This window comes from Mixophyes fleayi, chromosome 8 (assembly GCF_038048845.1).
Source record: "Mixophyes fleayi isolate aMixFle1 chromosome 8, aMixFle1.hap1, whole genome shotgun sequence".
Taxonomy (NCBI): Eukaryota; Metazoa; Chordata; class Amphibia; order Anura; family Limnodynastidae; genus Mixophyes; species Mixophyes fleayi.
Window position 1 is genome coordinate 106,134,869 of NC_134409.1, and position 18,019 is coordinate 106,152,887.

The 18,019-nt window shown below is 37.6% G+C and overlaps 1 protein-coding gene across 6 annotated transcripts in view; it reads left to right on the plus strand.

Annotated features, from left to right (window-relative positions):
• Positions 1 to 18,019, plus strand: part of NISCH (nischarin) — a 49,385-nt gene that overhangs the window by 19,850 nt on the left and 11,516 nt on the right. The window contains exons 13-19 of one of the 6 annotated variants that reach the window (XM_075183077.1): positions 2,309 to 2,402; positions 8,070 to 8,182; positions 11,425 to 11,480; positions 12,348 to 13,655; positions 15,350 to 15,524; positions 17,228 to 17,381; positions 17,487 to 17,615. In XM_075183077.1, coding sequence (XP_075039178.1) covers positions 2,309 to 2,402; positions 8,070 to 8,182; positions 11,425 to 11,480; positions 12,348 to 13,655; positions 15,350 to 15,524; positions 17,228 to 17,381; positions 17,487 to 17,615 — 2,029 coding nt within the window. Of the gene's footprint in view, positions 1 to 2,308; positions 2,403 to 8,069; positions 8,183 to 11,424; positions 11,481 to 12,347; positions 13,656 to 15,349; positions 15,538 to 17,227; positions 17,382 to 17,486; positions 17,616 to 18,019 lie in introns of those variants that run through there. The other 5 variants (XM_075183078.1, XM_075183079.1, XM_075183080.1 and 2 more) reach the window with 5 other exon arrangements.

Consider the following 18,019-nt stretch of genomic DNA (forward strand, 5'->3'; position numbering starts at 1 on the left):
CACAGTATTTATTTTACCATATGAGGTAGTGGTATTTATACAGAATCTTTGTATACTTTTATTTAAGAATTGATAGGAACTGCCATAGTGCTTGTCTTGACGATCAGTATTAGAAACGCCATCTGTATGGTGGTAACCATTAAAAACTGAAACCTACTTATAGGGAGAGCAGTTTTGTTTTGCACATTTAAATGTCTTCTGCGAATAAGTTTGATGAAAAAATAATTACTTATTTTGAAGTATTGTGGGTCTAAAGTACCAGAAACAAAGAAGGTTTTTCAGAGTTATTCTGAAAGATATATAAATCTAGTGATTATGCATTATTTATACCACTGAGATTTTAGTCTGATAACATATTATAGTTTGATTGAAAAGTGAGAGTTTAGTTAGTGCCAGAATGTGCAGGAGAGAATTATAGTCACCTGGTTTACCAATCTTTATTGAAGCAGCTGAATGTGATTTTTCATATGGGTAAGTTAAGAGCTTGAAATCTACTTGAGACACCGTAAAGATTCAGTATGCAAGAGCAGGAGGTTTAGAATAAATGTTGCATTTGATTGGATGGCCACTGTCCAATCAAATGCTACATTCACATAATCCATAAATCACTCCACTTCCAGTCTTTGCGGCTCTCCAATGTTCTCTGCTCTCCCTGCTGTGAAAAGAAATGTTCCGAGGTGCAATCATGTGAAGAATGTTGAGTTTGGTAGTGGAGTGTTTTTTGAGGGGGAAGTGTTAAAGGGTAAGAGGTTTTCCAGCACGGATATCCAATTTAATGTTTCCTCAGACAGCGTATTTTTCTACAAAATTCAATGGTGCTGGAATTGACTGTGATGAATGTATCCAAATCTGAACCTGTCTATCAGAGCACAGTATGGATACTTGACTGAGATGTATTGTTTTTATTCCATTTTGTGCCTTATGTCTCATGTAATGTTGTGAAATGTTTTCTATATTGATGTCGCTAGATAAATAAAAATATACAAAATGATACTGAGTTTGCGAACATTTTGAGTTATTTGAAAAAATGTTATAAAACACGTTTTCATTAATGGCTGATCTGACCCATGTTTTTATCAGTTATTTATACTGAGTGGTTTGATCCTGATACAGACCATTGAATGCAGGTAAATCATTAGAAATGTTTTTACTGAGTTACTTCTGGGTAACTATTTGTAGTGCAATAAACTCACTTGACCACAGATACACGTTAATTGAAAACAAGAGATCTGCTGACCCCAGCAATTGAGAATGAGCGGGCAAATAATAAAGTTGTGTATAAAAGAATGCACATAATATGGACAACACTGTATACATTTTTTACATGTAAATCCAGGAACTGAATTAACATGAATATGTGCCTTCATCACCCGACCACAGTGCTTAGGGAACCTTGTGATTCGGTCTTCCAATCTGGTTGGTCAGTGACCAGGTTGAACAACATTATAAATCTTAAGCAGAGTGCAATTTAGTTGATCGGTTTGCTCCCATCAGACTTGGTTGGGTGTGACGGAAAAAGTGATTGACTTCATCAGCACAACATTTGACATCATCAATCACCATTTGATCCAGCAATGTAGGCATAGCTAGCTTAGCACACTCAATGCCAACACATCTAAAATCCTGTTTTTAGAGATATTGAAATTAAACGTGCTTTTATGTTATGCATGAGCGGGATGACCTTTTACAAGCGTTATTACAGACACTGCAGCCAGATCTCCGTTATACACAGAATGTTACTCTTCGTATACATGCGTTTTGTCTGTTTAACATTTTTTAAGGGCAAAGCACGAATAAATTACAGAAGAGTAAAAAAAAATGTGAACATTGATTCCTATAACAAATGCTCTTCCTTGGTCACACATGAAGGGGTTTGTCAGTCAATTACACTAAAAAAGCGACATGCTGCTGTACCAGTGCATTGGTTCATAAAACACATATAAGCACAAACAAGACATAACTTTTATTACAGAGATCAGAAATCCCCACTCCTGTGTGTGAAAAAAATGTATGCAATGAAAGGTTTCTTTGATTCTCTCCACTGGACTCATTGGGATCATCTTGAAATTGCTTGTTTTGGGGCAGTGGTGGTTGAGAAACTGAAGAAGGCAAAGTTTGTACTATGATACATAGCTTTTACAGGTCTCTGGGCTCTAGAAGGTATTTAATGGAAGAGTTATTAAAGCACTTATTGTGTTAAAAAGTATAATTCAGATAATGAAGGCAAAGCTCTTCTAATTGTTGTCTGTCTTAATGTTGCGTGCTCTTCTTCTCATGTCATGCTCTCTTCTATCACTTTATTTGTCAGATGAGTGAGGACTTCCGGCTCCCTACTGCCAGCTCCTCTTTTCCTGCAAACGCTTCCTCTTCTCCTCTCTCTCGACCTGTTGTCTCCAGTCAAGGTAATCGTGTTAAAGCACTGATTTTGAATTTTCCAAACGGCAGCTTAAATGAACTTCCTCTTTTAATATTTCACTCTAAAAATGTTTCGACAGCTTATGAGTCACATTTAATATTAAGTTACATTCCATACATTGGACAACTTTTGCCCTTCACTTTAGCTGCTTTTTAAAGTGGACCTGTTGCCTACACTTTGGGCAGATTCAGTTTGTCACAAGATCCCGTAGGAACCTTGCACGATGTGTCTTGCGGGCTGTTTCTTGTAATAATTGTCGCTCATTTTTTGCTTGTACCCCAAAGCGGTGCAAGCAAAAATAAATGATGTACTCTTTACTATAATCATCATCATCACCATTTATTTATATAGCGCCACTGATTCCGCAGCGCTGTACAGAAAACTGATTCACATCAGTCCCTGCCCCATTGGAGTTTACAGTCTAAATTCCCTAACATAGACACAGAGAGAGAGAGACTAGGGTCAATTTTAATAGCAGCCAAATAACCTACTAGTATATTTTTGGAGTGTGGGAGGAAACTGGAGTACCAGGAGGAAACCCACGCAAACACAGGGAGAGCATACAAACTCCACACAGATAAGGCCATGGTTGGGAATTGAACTTATGACCCCAGCTGTGAGGCAGAAGTGCTAGCCACTTTGCCACCGTGCTGCCCATAATACTTTGTATTGTGCGCAGAAACACACCGCACAAGGTTTCTATGGTACCACACAGCATATTGAATCTGCCCCATCGTGGAGGTAACCAGTTTGTTGAGCAAGATTCATGAGATATGAACCTGTGACATCTTTGAGGCATGAGACTGCATTGCTCTGAATATTGCTTTATCCCGTGGCTACCTCCGTTTGTGTGCAGGTGACAGATACACTTTAAAACCCTTTTCCTTACCTCTGTGTCCTTCTATATCTTTCTCTTTCCAGTTTCTTTTTGTATAGATAGATCTCTGCTTATCTATTACATTTTATTAACACACAGGGAAGAAATGGAGATTATTAGGGAATTTGGGATGAGTTGTAGACTTGAGGAAATAAAGAAGCCGTTGAGTTTGTGTGGATGTGGGAATGCTAATTCATGGAGATGGAAGATTCTCCATTCTCAGCTTGACTAATTCCCCTATGCAGAAAATAAAAACCTACTTAAAATTCAGATGATAAACATGATTGTACTTTTCATTTTTGAATGGCTAAAATTCAGTAAGTGATCATTATACGGGTGCTGTATGGTAAATAAAGAGCTGTAAAGGAGATGTCCAACCATTTTTAATATCAATACATGTGATGGTAGAGCTGAAATGCAAAAAAAAAAACCTGTTCCCAGAGGGGTTTGGTCAGTCCAAGAGGTGACGAGGAGTTAGCGTATCATGGGCAGCTAGTTCTCCTACAAGGAGGGTGGGGGTTCTCCTTTGATGAGGCACAGTACTATTTAACATTCATTAATTATATATCTGTTTAATAATTAACTTTGACAATGGTGATGGTAAAATATCTGCAGCACTCAAACAGTGATGAATGTTTCAGGTGAGATTTTCTTTTGTGCCTGTGTTTTCTTATAGTTATTCGAGGGTTTATCTATATGAGATTATATATATATTCCACACACTTTTTTTTATTTTATTTTTTATTATGTATATATCGCTAATTTCATCAGATGATTTGCAGATTATTAGTAACTTTCTGATTCCTTCTGGAAGAAAAATAAGGTGTATATTAAATTTGTTTCTATTCTGTCTACTTCTGAGATTTTAGCTGACTTGTCAAAAAAACAAAACGGCTCTATCATTCCCCTCCTTCCTCTATTTACCACAGTGACACTTTGCAGGCAAGACAAAAACTAGCTTGTTTCTTATATTGTTGCTTAAGTATTTGTTATCTGCAAAACTGTTAACCCTTGCTGCAGAGGCACTGGTGTTTAATTCATGTTTTCCACAATTATGCCTCATAGCCAATGGCATATTACTTACATTTTTTTTAACACTAGTAAAAATGCTAGTAAACAAAACATTTTAAAATGTGAAAAAATGGAGCAAGTCACTTTTCAAAAAAACACTACTGCAGTGGAAAATGCCAATGACTATGGCAACACTGAAAGCGATGGTTTCTAGTGACAGGCCGTTGCACATGCATTTTACAAGAGTCCACAATGCTTTAAAAACACCAGTGGCTATGAGGCCTCACGGAGCAGAACAAGAATAACATTGTTTGTGTAATCATCTTATTATGAATTTGTAAAATTATGGTTTTAAGCCAAGGAATTGAAGTGGACGTCTCCTTTTAAGCTGATTTTGGAATCTCCCAGGCTTAACCCCTTTAATGCTGTTCATATAATTAGATTTTGCCCATAGGAGGTACAGTGCATTCCCCACAACATACACCTAGCATATTGCTGTAAGCATTGATATCATGCGTGCATAGACTAAAAAGCATGAGTGCTTCATAGCAGCAAAACAGAACACAATACACCACAATTATCACAGTGCAATGGACCTCAAACAGAGCAATGCACAACCATGTTGCCAGGCCGACTGACTAATTTATTCTAGGTACAGAGAACTGTGTGCTAATGGACCACACTATTTGCACATTGAATCTGTTTGGGATCCTACCCACTGTCGTTTTTTATAAGCATTTTACATATACTTTTATGCTTTTGAAAACTATGGGAAGAGCATACACAATGCCCTACTGTTCAAATCTAATGATCCCATGTGCTTGGGACATGAATCACAATGTCACAAAGACTCTCAGGTTTTATCAGCAGTCCTTTGTTTACATTTCACAGATCTATATGTGTGCTTGTCTTGTGGTAAATCATTGTGTACGATTGCATGATGAGGACAGAACTACACTGTACCTGACCAACTTTCACTGGCACCTGCTTGTCATTCTATGAAACAGATATACAGATGAAAACCACATACAATATGGGATATTATTCTGAGCGCTGGCTTATTGCCAAGCAGCTGGTACCATATATAATGTGGTATATACCGAGCGCGGGCTTATTTTTCTCTGGTTTTGTTTCAAAATATTGCCTTTTTGTCATAGCAGCTGTCCATCAAGCCTATTTAAGGCACATTTGGGTGTGGCTCACAAGCCAGCCTTTGCTAGATGTAAACCCCTATACCTGGGAGGTGAGTGCATCTGATTTTAACTGCATTTTAATAGTGTTTAAAGCATATAGGTCAGTGTAGGACCTGCATATAATGAGGTACCCTTGACGTGGGATGCAGGCTTAAGTCTTTTGATCAAAATATGAACTAATACCTCATGTTTTCATTTTGCTAGACACACACAGATATGCAGTTTAAAGGATAAGCGCTGACAATTTTCTTTCTGTTTTGTATAGATATACAGATGAAAACTAAAACTTCCTTAAGGATAACTCTAAATCTAAAAAAAAATAGTTGCGTACAGATGTGCTCTGTTATCCTCAAAAATATTTAGAACAGGAGATCCAAAATAGGTTGAACTTGATGGACTGGTGTCTCTTTTTCAACCTCATCAGCTATGTTAACATGGACCCCATCTCACATGTTTAAAGGAGAACTCCATGTATTAGTTCAGTTGGGGGCCATCCCTTTATTGATGCCTCCTAACACGCAGGATCTGGCGGTGTGGAGACACTGTGTAAGATTCAAACGCTTGTCAACTGGGCGCGCGCTCCAAGAGCAACACCAGACAGGTGCCCCATTGATGACGTCAGTTGCACCTTCCAGTGCTCAGTCCCTGTTGACAATCTTTACAATCTTAGTGTGTGGCTTCAGTTCTTCAGTGCTTGCAGGTCCAGTAAATGGAGTGAGTGAGTTCTCCTTTAATAATAAATAAACATATATTTGTACATTATAATTGAACCTGTATTAGCACATAATCTCACAAAGTAGGATCTGGTATTTCAGCAATCATCAAATTGAATCCCTGAAATGTGTAACTAATCAATGCAGATATCCCACAGTGTATTTCACTCTGGTAAAGTACCAACCTTAGAACATGAAGCCACTGCAAACTGGTTAAAGGAAATGTAAAACATTGCTTTTTTTTTTTTTTTTTTTATATTCATCTGACAATTAATCTTCTGTCCTTTTTATGAAGTAATTAGTAAATCATTTGATCCATTCTTCCATGGATTGTATGCATGACCTATAAATAATCAATCACTTGGTGGTTAGTTGGCATATAACTAATAGGACATGAGGGTCATTTCTGAATGTGCAAATACTAGTTGAAGGGGGTGTACCTATTTTGCACAATGGCACCTGATATTAATGGTAAGTACATGGGTTAGTGTGTCTACATGGCAAGGAAGCGACAAAACTAAGCTATTTCTGAATGGAGATTCAAGGGTTAGCTGCAGTAATGTGCCGAATACTGTCTGGTTTCAGAAGGTGTTCGATTCCTAATTTCATGTAAAACAGAATTTTGAAATCTGTCCAATCTCTTTAAAGTGTTTTAACAATATTCCAAACAGTTGATTTAGGAATTGTAATTTGTGTGCTGATGTCTTTTATTATTTTCCTTGTTTGATAAGTTTAATTGCCAATTGTCTCTTATTCATACTTTTCATGTTGTTCGCTACTAATATTATAAAAGCTGAGCTTCAGTTATGATAATTATTTAACAGCACTGACCCCCTATATTAAATGCGTGTAAAAAAATTGGATTCTTGTTAATTATATGAATACCACTTAGGAACCAAAAACATGGAGTCTGCCCACCTATCCTTCCAGGGATTGTTTATGTAAATGAGCATTGTCAGGGTCATGTATAACACTAATGGACTGCTTTTGTTGTCTATAAGTATGGCTAGCGTGGCTGCACGATTAGTCCTCAGTGCCTTTGAAATGGCATATTGTTGGAGTGCTTTAGCAGGAGCTTACGTGACCAAGATAACTCAACTTACTAATGTTTCACAGGCAGTTTTGTCTAAGGGGATGTCTGCGTGAAAAAATATAATCTTTAAATGGCAACAGTTGGCAGAAGGTCATACGAAGGATTATGATAAACATGCATTACTTGAAGGACATGGCAAAATAGGCTAGCAACTGTAGTTCAAATGACTGCAAATTTTATACTGTGCCCTGAGCAACTAGTTTAACATAAAACAGTCCAAAGAGTATTCTACACAGCACCAGATCTAAGTTAGGTTGCAATGCATAATACGCTCATCATACCTGGCAATGCCCTTTTGCGGTTTCAGTGGTGCAAAGAGCACAGACAATAGACTACCGAGCAGTGGATGGAAGTGATCTAGTCAGATGAATCGTCCTTCACCATATTCTATACAAACTCGTGGTATGAAGCTAAAGAAGATTACTGGCCTGAGTGCTTGTTTACAACAGTTAAGGGTTCTGGTGGTTACATAATGTTATAGATCACATTTCTTTAGTATGTTATGGGTGCAGATGTGATCTTAGAAGGGCATGGTTAATGCTAATCACTTAACAATACCGACCGGAAGGGTGTCTTCCAAGATGACAATGCCCTCTTCCAATAGAGCATGCATATTTGCCCAGTAGGACTCTGAAAGTTAAATCTGTACGTTTTTTATGTTCATAAAGATGACTTCATGCTCTATAAAATCAAGTCTGAGACAAATAGTGTCCTAAATATTTGTTTGTCACACTTCACAAATGATTGATCATTTTCTATTTTATAGATCAGTCCTCAGTCAGCAGATTCTCCACTAGCTTGACTCACATTGGCCGCTCAAGTTCACAGCGAAAATGCAGCATTCAGCATTCTATCCATGATGGGGGACAAAATAGAGAGGTGATTTACTGGACACAATCTTGCTTGCTCATCTGTAATCCTTTATGACCTCTATTGTAGTATATGAAAAACAAGTACACCTATTTAATCATATAAGAGAAACTCCTATTGGCTTTGTCTGGCCTAATATGTACACAAGCTCTTGTATTGGCTATGTATGATATGGCATTTAATCATGTCATTGACTATGTCTATCCTAGCATTATAATAAGAAAGATTGGGAGAAAGGAAAAGGTCCTCTGGGTTTGTGTATTAAAACATTACTTTTATGATTAAATATAAAACGACTTCCCTTAAAGTACCATTACATCACACTACTGCAACACTTGGTGGTAGGAGATGTCATAGTTTAGGGTGATCTGTGTCCTACTAAACAGCTGAAATCTAGGAAAAAATACTCAACAAGCCTTTCGTTATGAGCATGTTATTGTGAACTAATGAAGCATTAATTAATGTTGCTATATACAAAAATATTACCCTAAACCAGAGATACTGTCTGCTGACAAATTGGGTATCAGCTGGAAATAGAAAAAGCTCCGAAAAGATTGTGGCATTGCTGCTCCTTCAGTAAAACGAAGTCTAATTTAGAGCAAATGTATTTGGCCTGTGGATGAATGTAATATATGTGACCCAAAACATGATTGTGAGTTTAGTGAACTGTGATATATTCGTATTGCACTGGTATTAGCACATTCCTTGGAACCATTACTACATGATATAATTTTCAGATACTCTTGAGCATCTATATTGTTATTCTTTGCCTACGTTGACAAGTAAACAAACTCGTTCACATCCGGCTATGCCTAGCCAACGAAAAAGTTATCATGTTAGTCTTGTATATAAACATGTTCTCTCTATTGGCTATACATTCTCTGAACAATTGGCTATGCCTTTACTTTTGTGTCTGGAAATTCAATTGTCATAACAGGCATATGTACAATGCAGCAAAGGACCTAAGCAAATAAGAGAATAATCCAAATGCAAAACTTCATCATGGAGCACAGTTAATATAATGAAATAAATGAAGGAACACTGGGGTAGTAGCGAACAAAATGCATTCAGAACATTTGGGGGTAATTAAGGATAGTTACCCCAAATTATTGTACATGTTGTTCAGCAATAAAATTGTCTTCCTAGAATATATGAAGTAGAGCCTTGGAATATTCTTTTAATGTTCACAGATGTGAATCAATAGCATTTATGATTTCCACACCACAGTTTACCGTAATCATGTAATTTGCAGATAATGATCCTTCATATTCTTTCATGCAATAATTCTCGATAATCTTTGACATTGACGACTTATAATATTGCACTAGATTATGGTTATATTACAGTTTAGCAGCACTAAGTTTTAACAGCAGATTTATGGAGTGGACTGTTCTTTTATTTCTGTATATTTGCTGATAGGTTTTTTTTTGTGCATTTTCACAGATTACGGAAGGGGTAGCATCCCCTAAAACCAACATCTTTGCCCATTATTTGAAATTGCATTGCTTAAGAAACCTTAAGTGTCTGGTGTTATGGGAGTGAATGAAGGCTAAGGCTAGGTACACACTGGAGGTTTTTCGGCAATAATCGTGCAAAACAGCCAACATACGACTGTTGGTTCGGATGTCTGCTTAATGTGTATAAATACACGATGATCGAAAGTCGCTGCAAAGTGCCGATTTCTGGTTAATTTTTTGGTCGTATCGTTCCAATCCCCTTACGATCATGTAATGTGTATAAATTTCCAATCGATCCACGACCAACTGTCGATAGTTCCTCGAGCTGCGACTCCTTTTGGGGGCGTGTGTACGTAAATTCCTGATGCCTGCACGTCTCCCATGTGGTGCGGTGGTGAACGAGCGGAAAATAATTTGCTGCTGTGTTACAGCAGCTGTTACAGTATGTGTTACAGAATCAACAAGATGTGTTTCCTTCTCCTTTTTAACAGTTTTTGGGTGGTTCTTAATGAACGTGCTCGATCCATTATTTAATTTTTGGGGGGATATCGCTACAGGGACCACATGTGTCGTTTCAGTGTGTCCGAAAACCAAATCGTTTAACATGACAATATGACTGTTAAAAGTGTACGTACACCTGAATCGGTTAGAAAATTCCTCGGTGTGTACCTGGCCTAAGACACACTGGTACACACAGGAGGTTTTTTCAGCCAATTATCGGACCAATCATCCGATAAATGACCGCTAGGCCTTATATTACGTTAGTGTGTATAATCACACAATGAACGACAATCGTTCCAATGTGCCTATTATCGTTTCATTGTGCCTATTATCGTTTCATTTCATTGGTCGTATTGTTTAATAATCTCGTTACAATCACCTTCCGATCATGTAGTGTGTGCACTCACGATCATGATCTCTATAGAGTCTTGGTCTTTTCAGCCAATGCCAGCAATGAACATGTCCCAGTGACTAAATGTAAAGAGTGCTATAGATAGAATAGGTTGTTCTTTCAGTCTAACACTGAATATTTTGTTTCAGAGTCACAGAAGCTAACAAAATTCGTAAGGGCGTGGATAGCTATAAAAGGGCAGTTTTAATCAGTGGGACAGGAGGGAATGAATGAATGACTATTGTGCTGTCATTCTCTAAATGACTAGAGGACCAGATGAAGAGCACAGATCTGAAAACAAATGTGTTGTGTGTATGCATGAATCGCCCAGCTAGTTGGACCTTCAGTCGTAGGTAAAATCGTTGTAGATAACAGATTGGTCTGAAAATTCTCCAGTGTGTACCTAGCCTAAGGAGTAATATGTACTAAGACAAATATAGAATAAATATTGATGCATTTCGACTCTTCTTCATATTTGCCTCCTCTCTGTTTCTTGCACAGCTTTCTACCAGGGCAGTGTTTTTTAGTCCATTTATAAAATCAAATCAAATGATATGATGTGCTTTGGTACGAAAAACTGGATCGTGGGAGCGTACACACTAATGCGAGATCAGACCTAACAGTCGTTTATTTTGTGATTGGCGCAATACTTGGTAGAAAAACCTGTAGTGTGTACCCAGCTTCCTACCTCCAGTGTTTCTAGAAAAACCCATTTGTGCAACGTTGGTGAGAAATCCCCTTTTCCATAAAACATTTTTCATAAAAGCAGCATGTGGAAGCTTAACCCTTTTACAGTTGAACATCAGCACATTAATACATAGAGTCCAAAGTACTTTGTACACCACCTTATCAGATTGAAAGCTCAAATACCTTCTGCTTACTTAACTGTTTCTTTGTTTCAGCCAACTGCACCTGATAAGTTTTCACAAGACAACAACATAAGTCTTCACTTGGTCAGGTGAGATCTATAGAACAGTTCAAAGTAATGTAAAACTCCCCAAAGTTTCTTCCCCATGTGCTTTCTTATCTCCTCATCCCTCGTGCCCCTTCTCTTTCTCTTCCCCAAGCCGCACCCTCTCTCCTCATTTTTAGCCTACATTATGAACCGTCTTATGACAGATCATGTTCACAGGATCACAGCTAGCTCATAGCAACCGACGTTATTGCAGAGGCATTAAACGTCACATTTGAAATTGTATGTAGACACTTGCAAACCACTCCTTACTTTCTGCTATTCGCCAACCAACCATGCCTGCAAAATTAAAGGTTTAATAGTTTGGATTCAACCATAGATGCAGAAGCATACATCCAACTTGGACAGCTTTTTATATTTTAATTTAAAAGATCTGAAAATTCTAATATGATGAAACATATAGTGGATATCTCTAATGATGACCACACATACTAATATTGCAGCTGATATCAGGCAATTGGACGCATATTCCAGTGTGTGTTGTCTAAAAACGACTCCAATGTCCTATAATAATCCGATCAAAATGGCTCAGATTCTTATCGGGCATTGGTAGAAGCAGTTGGAAGATGGCTACTATTGGCCTGTATGTGGGGGTCATCTTCGGACTGCACTAACTGGCACAGTGATGCCGGATCTTCTACCAATGATCTGTCGCTTTTTGCATGTGCCAGCTTTAGACTCCTTCTAGCCTCTGCCTTTTTCTGTCGCATGTGTTAATAAATAAAAGTATTGTAATAATTATGCTTGTTGTTTATTTGGGCCCAATAAATTAAGTTAATTTTTTTTATATTTTACCATAATATTGGTTCACTGAGCTAATTATCTGTTTCTTTTTGTCATTTCAATGGGAAGTGTGGTTAACGTAGAAGAAGAATCCACTAAAGTATCAAACCTTCACAGTTCCATTTTCCCTATTCCTTGCGTTTCATATTCTAACACTGATCAAGATTGCATTCCTTACTTTTCTACATCAATTGCCCATGTGTTAAAACAGAAGCAACATCTAGCTGGGATAGTGGAAACCAGGGATAATCCCAGAGAAGATTCCAGAACTTGTGAGCCAGTAGATGGCTACTTTGAAATGGGACTCAACGAGAGAGATCATGATGTCGAGTGGAATTTTTCAGATGGACCACTTTCACATCTCCAGGACACAAATGTCAGTATTAAACGGGTACTCTGGAACTTCTCAATTCATTTTCAGGGAGACTCTAATGTTAAGCAGTTTTCTTCATGCCTTGTGTTAACTGAAACCTTAATTGCATTGTTTGAGGTCAATGGTGAGGAACCAAAGCAACATCATATTTTCCTTCCATCCTCAATGAAACTAGTTGGTTATTACTATTATGGAGACCTAACTGAATTTGGATTCCTAATACCCGAGATCTGCTTGGCTCTAAATGTGAGAAATGGAGAAGAGTGCGTATTTATTTTAACAGATGCCCATAATTTGAAAGAATTTTATGATTGTTTACATCTTCATTGCTCTCAAAATTGTATATCGCTGCCTGTTTATGGAACTGGTGTCCAAGGGTTCTTTCAACGTCTTATTGACGAACACCAGATACCTCTATTGGACTTCGAGGTAAAAGGGTATTTTCCTGTCTGTCTCTTTTACGGTGATGAAGACAATGTTAAACAATGCACTGAAAAAGATCTCGTACTTGAGAATGAGCACAGAGAGAGACTGTCCTCAAGGTTCCACTCTCCAGATTTTTATTCCACAACACACAACCGCTCTGAACATAATACTGATGAATCATTTCCAGTTTGGTTGGTTCTCACACAGCAAGATGTCCTCCTAATCCAAACGGATTTCCGTATGATTTTCAGGAATAAAAAATTGTCTGACTATTCACATAGCTATTTTAGACTAAGCAAGATTGCTCTTGCCTCTGTAGTTGTGCATCCCATGAACCAGACTACTGATGATAAGCAGTCACTTCAAGGAAGTCATGTCATGCAGTTAATTATGGATTCCACAAGTATTACAGCGTTCTTTGTTTTACCTGAGGATAAATTTCATTTTATATCAATCTATAAGTTATTGAGGACTTCTCTTCAAAATTTTAAAAATATAATTATTTTTAAGTCTTTAGTTAGCAAGTCCACACAAAGTAGTCTTCTGGAAACGAACAAAACCAAACTGCAAACTGTTAGGTAAGGCTTTTGTGTTATTTGTATGAGTGCATGTGTATATACTTAGTGTTGGTATAAATATAAGACTATCCTTTTGGTTCAAAAGGGTGCAGTGTGTAAAAATTAGAGCAGACACACACTTGTATACATAGGGATGAAGAGAAAATCCTTGGCGCTGGGGCAGAATGTGAACAAGTGGCTGAAATGTAAGGGGTCTGGCAGTGTCCATCTGGAAAAAAGTATGGTTTATTTACAATATTTTGTGTCCCAGAGGAGTGGCACATTCATACATATAGTTCTGGCCAGAACAAGATAAACATCAATATAAAACTGTAGAACAAGTACAGGTAAAGCATACCTTATGTGCACATATAGTAATAAGCAAAGTCATAAATAGCCATTTGGCATGGAGTCTATGTATAGCATGGAAGTCCACAATAAGTCAATAGGCTAGAGATAAAGGTGGACTCGTGTAGGATAATGCATAGAAAGCCATCAGTGATGTATTGAATCGGGCAGAAGTAGCTCAGTTCAGATCCAGTACAATGATGGACTAAAAAACGAACAGTTTCAAGTGCAAACAGTAGGGAGCTTACTCCTAGATGATTATATAGATCCGGAGCTTTAAACTGTCTCATCCTTACCTCTACATCTTACGGGGGTGGCGTGTTTCCTTCCATGGGAGCTGTAGTTGCAGCGTCTCTCTCAATGTGCGTATGCACAGATCGTCCAATATTGTCCCAGCTGTATGGGACTGAGTGATTGATGGGTGCTCCTTATAACATGATTTTACCAGGCAAAGCTCCCACTGGTCTATGTAATCAGATGACAATGCACAAGTGAGGTAACCCAATTTACTGGACAAGTGATGATCCCACATAAGCTCATATATTTATATCATCATCTTTTGAGTGCAGGCTGGGAAGTTCTGTGCTAATCCATTACATTAAAATGGTCAACAGCTAATAGAGGGTGCTGGTAATGTCCCTGAATGACTTTTCCAGCTATTGGGATGGCTTACTTTTCATGTTTGATAAGGAGGCCTTTATAGAAATAAGTTGAGATGTCAGTGCAGGGAAGCACACTGATTTTTTAAACAAATTAAACAAAAAGAGGAGTCGTCAAATATCAGAACTCATAAAAACAACTCCAAACTCGGGATTGAACCAAATGTAGCGATTTACATCCAGGTGCCCTACAATGTTCAAAGGCAGTAGTGACAGTACTGCCCACACATGCCCGAGAGGTAAGTGACCGGTAGGTGGTTGAACACCTCTAGTGCCACTCAGGACTGTTAGTGCAGTTGGAAGATGACCACACATTCACACACACACACAGGCCAATAGCCATGGTCTTCAGTCTGCATTTAACAACATACCTCCTTCATAATCCTATCGCTCTCCATATGATTAATATTGGGCATCACTGACCTTTTGGGCCCACACACATTGTTGGCTGTGATATCGCAGTCTGTTTTGGTGGCATTAAACTTAACTGTCTTTAAAGAAAATAATTAATCCAGCCGCAAAATATATAAGCTGGAATGTATCGATAAGTTATACGAGAAATTTATGATCTAATTTGTGATCGGTTTTTTTCAATGTATTCAGTTTATATAACATCTTTATTGTGGAGATGGTCTTGTTATATTCATGATGGTGTAATTTCAGGGATGTAATGTGCTGCCAATTTGTGTTTTTTGTTTTTGTTTCTAGCAGTAGTAAACCTCAGATGACATTACCTGCATTGTACCCCTCTGAAAGTTTAATTCAGAAATTATCTGAAGAAAATCAGATTCCGTTCCATCTGCCGGCATCTCTACCACTTCACTTTATTGCTGCACTTAGTGGCCGAAGCCTTGTGGAATTCTTCCATAACAGTGTCTCTGAGGTAATATACACAGGTAACGTTAACACTTAACAGACAGAAAAAAACAGTTTTCAACAGGCGCTCTAGGTTATGGATGCAGCCAATTGTTACTCCTAACATATAGACCCCCAATATATGTTAAAATGGCAAACTTAATAAAATCAAAGAGGTGGAGGAACAATAAAGCGCTTCCCTTTCATAGACATATACAATGTCCATATACAAATAGATAGAACAATAAATGAAATGTGGAAATAGAACTTATCTACGCCATATGTCGGAAGTCCTTTTTCAAATCGGGTTCGTAATGAAAAACAATGTTGAATCAGATGGTTTCTTCGTTTCTTATATATACACATCACAAAGTCTCCCTCCAATCGCTTATGTATCATGGATTCTTAGAGGGTGTTTTCAACAAATCTTTTAGCATGAAGCTGTACCATAAAAGACTCTCATATATATCCAAGGCGATTAGTTATATGTAGGAGAGAGAGAAAAGAAAAAACATAGCGTAATTCCGTGTAAAAGGATATAAACTCGCATTTATTATATAAAATCTTGCTAATAGAAACAATACATCCACAAACTGTAGGAGTAAACTCGTACCAGATATAAAATGGTAATTTGGTGTTGGTGTATAGCAGGCACACCTGTGGAGTTTTACTTTATGGAGACATCCCATCGAGACGGCAACAATCCGGATGTGTTAGCCCCTTGTTTGGATGCCTATTACCATTTTATATCTGGTACGAGTTTACTCCTACAGTTTGTGGATGTATTGTTTCTATTAGCAAGATTTTATATAATAAATGTGAGTTTATATCCTTTTACTCACAAGTTATTTCATTTATCTATACGGAATTACGCTATGTTTTTTCTTTTCTCTCTCTCCTACATATAACTAATCGCCTTGGATATATATGAGCGTCTTTTATGGTACAGCTTCATGCTAAAAGATTTGTTGAAAACACCCTCTAAGAATCCATGATACATAAGCGATTGGAGGGAGACTTTGTGATGTGTATATATAAGAAACGAAGAAACCATCTGATTCAACATTGTTTTTCATTACGAACCTGATTTGAAAAAGGACTTCCGACATATGGAGTAGATAAGGTCTATTTCCACATTTCATTTAACGTTAACACTTAGACCAGGAGGAGATAAAAGGCATACTTAAACACTCATATCAGAGGGTGGCCAGCACACTTTCGGATGGACCTATCGCCTACATATAGTGGAGGCAGTATGTTCTGAATTTGGCAGCACGGCCCCTAATTATGGACAGAGCTAATGCAGAAATGGGTGGACTCTCATCTAAAAGTGGGCATTTTGTGTAAATGTGGGTGGGCTTATTGTGTCCCAATTATCCATGTCTAAGTGGTGGGAGGTATGAGTTTACCACTATTAGTGAGACTGCACTTGTGTATTGAATGCAATTCATGTTACCAGTAGCATGATTTTGTGCCTCTGTGATATCATTTAGTTCCCAGTAAATTGATAAACTGCGTTTGCATGAATATTGGTACAACATATAAGTTGTAATAGGAGTACTCCTATAATAAGTAGCTTTCTGACATAGACTGTCCAGTGGTTTTCAGAATGACACTAATGGGTATTTTACCTGGGTATGTGTTTACTCAATTTAAGTTCTTTTTGTGAATGTGTGTATTAAATGGGTGAAGAACTTGACTGGATAATAAAATAATACCACCTATTTACAGGTTGAAAGTGAGGAATTGCGGTACCTCATGTGGTCACCGGTGACATTTTACCAAATGCCAGACTCTGAAATAACATCTTGTATTTTGCTGTCAACAAAAGCAATTTATTTTGTGCTGGATGACGCGCTTAAAAATTTAAATCAGACTCCACAGGGTAAGTGAATAATCTTTTGTTTGAAGCAAGTTACAACACAAGGAATTGTGCACTTTTTTTCTTGCTCTTTTCTGTAGTAAAAAACGGTTTGTTTTTTTTTGGTAGATAACTGCAGACAAAACAAAGCAAGTTCTGAATACAGCCTATTTTACCCTTGCCACTGCTCTGTGATAACATTTAGCGACCTGCAGTCTGTAAACATTGGGCTCTTCGACCAGTTCTTTAGGATAACAGGTAATACTTTCTTTCCTCTATATATGTTTCTTCATGTTGTATGTCATCATTTTTTTATTTTTATTTTTAAATCAAGTAAAATTTTATTGCATTTTTCTTTTCTTTAACCACAAAAAAAAAAGCCCATAACATTGGGCTTAATCCCCAACTATGACCCACACAGTGTTACAGATATTGTAAAGTATTCATACACAATAGGATCACAAAAGAAAAAAAACATTGACATTCAGACATTCAAGCCAAGGTATGCACATCTTCCACAATTTCATGATGCAATGAAATAATAGTACGGTTTTGATAATACCGAATATAATCGTTGACCTCAATAACTCCGTAATAGGCGGCTGGATGTCCGAGCATTACATCAGGAGAACTCCACCTCCCTCAACCCCTCCGTGACATAT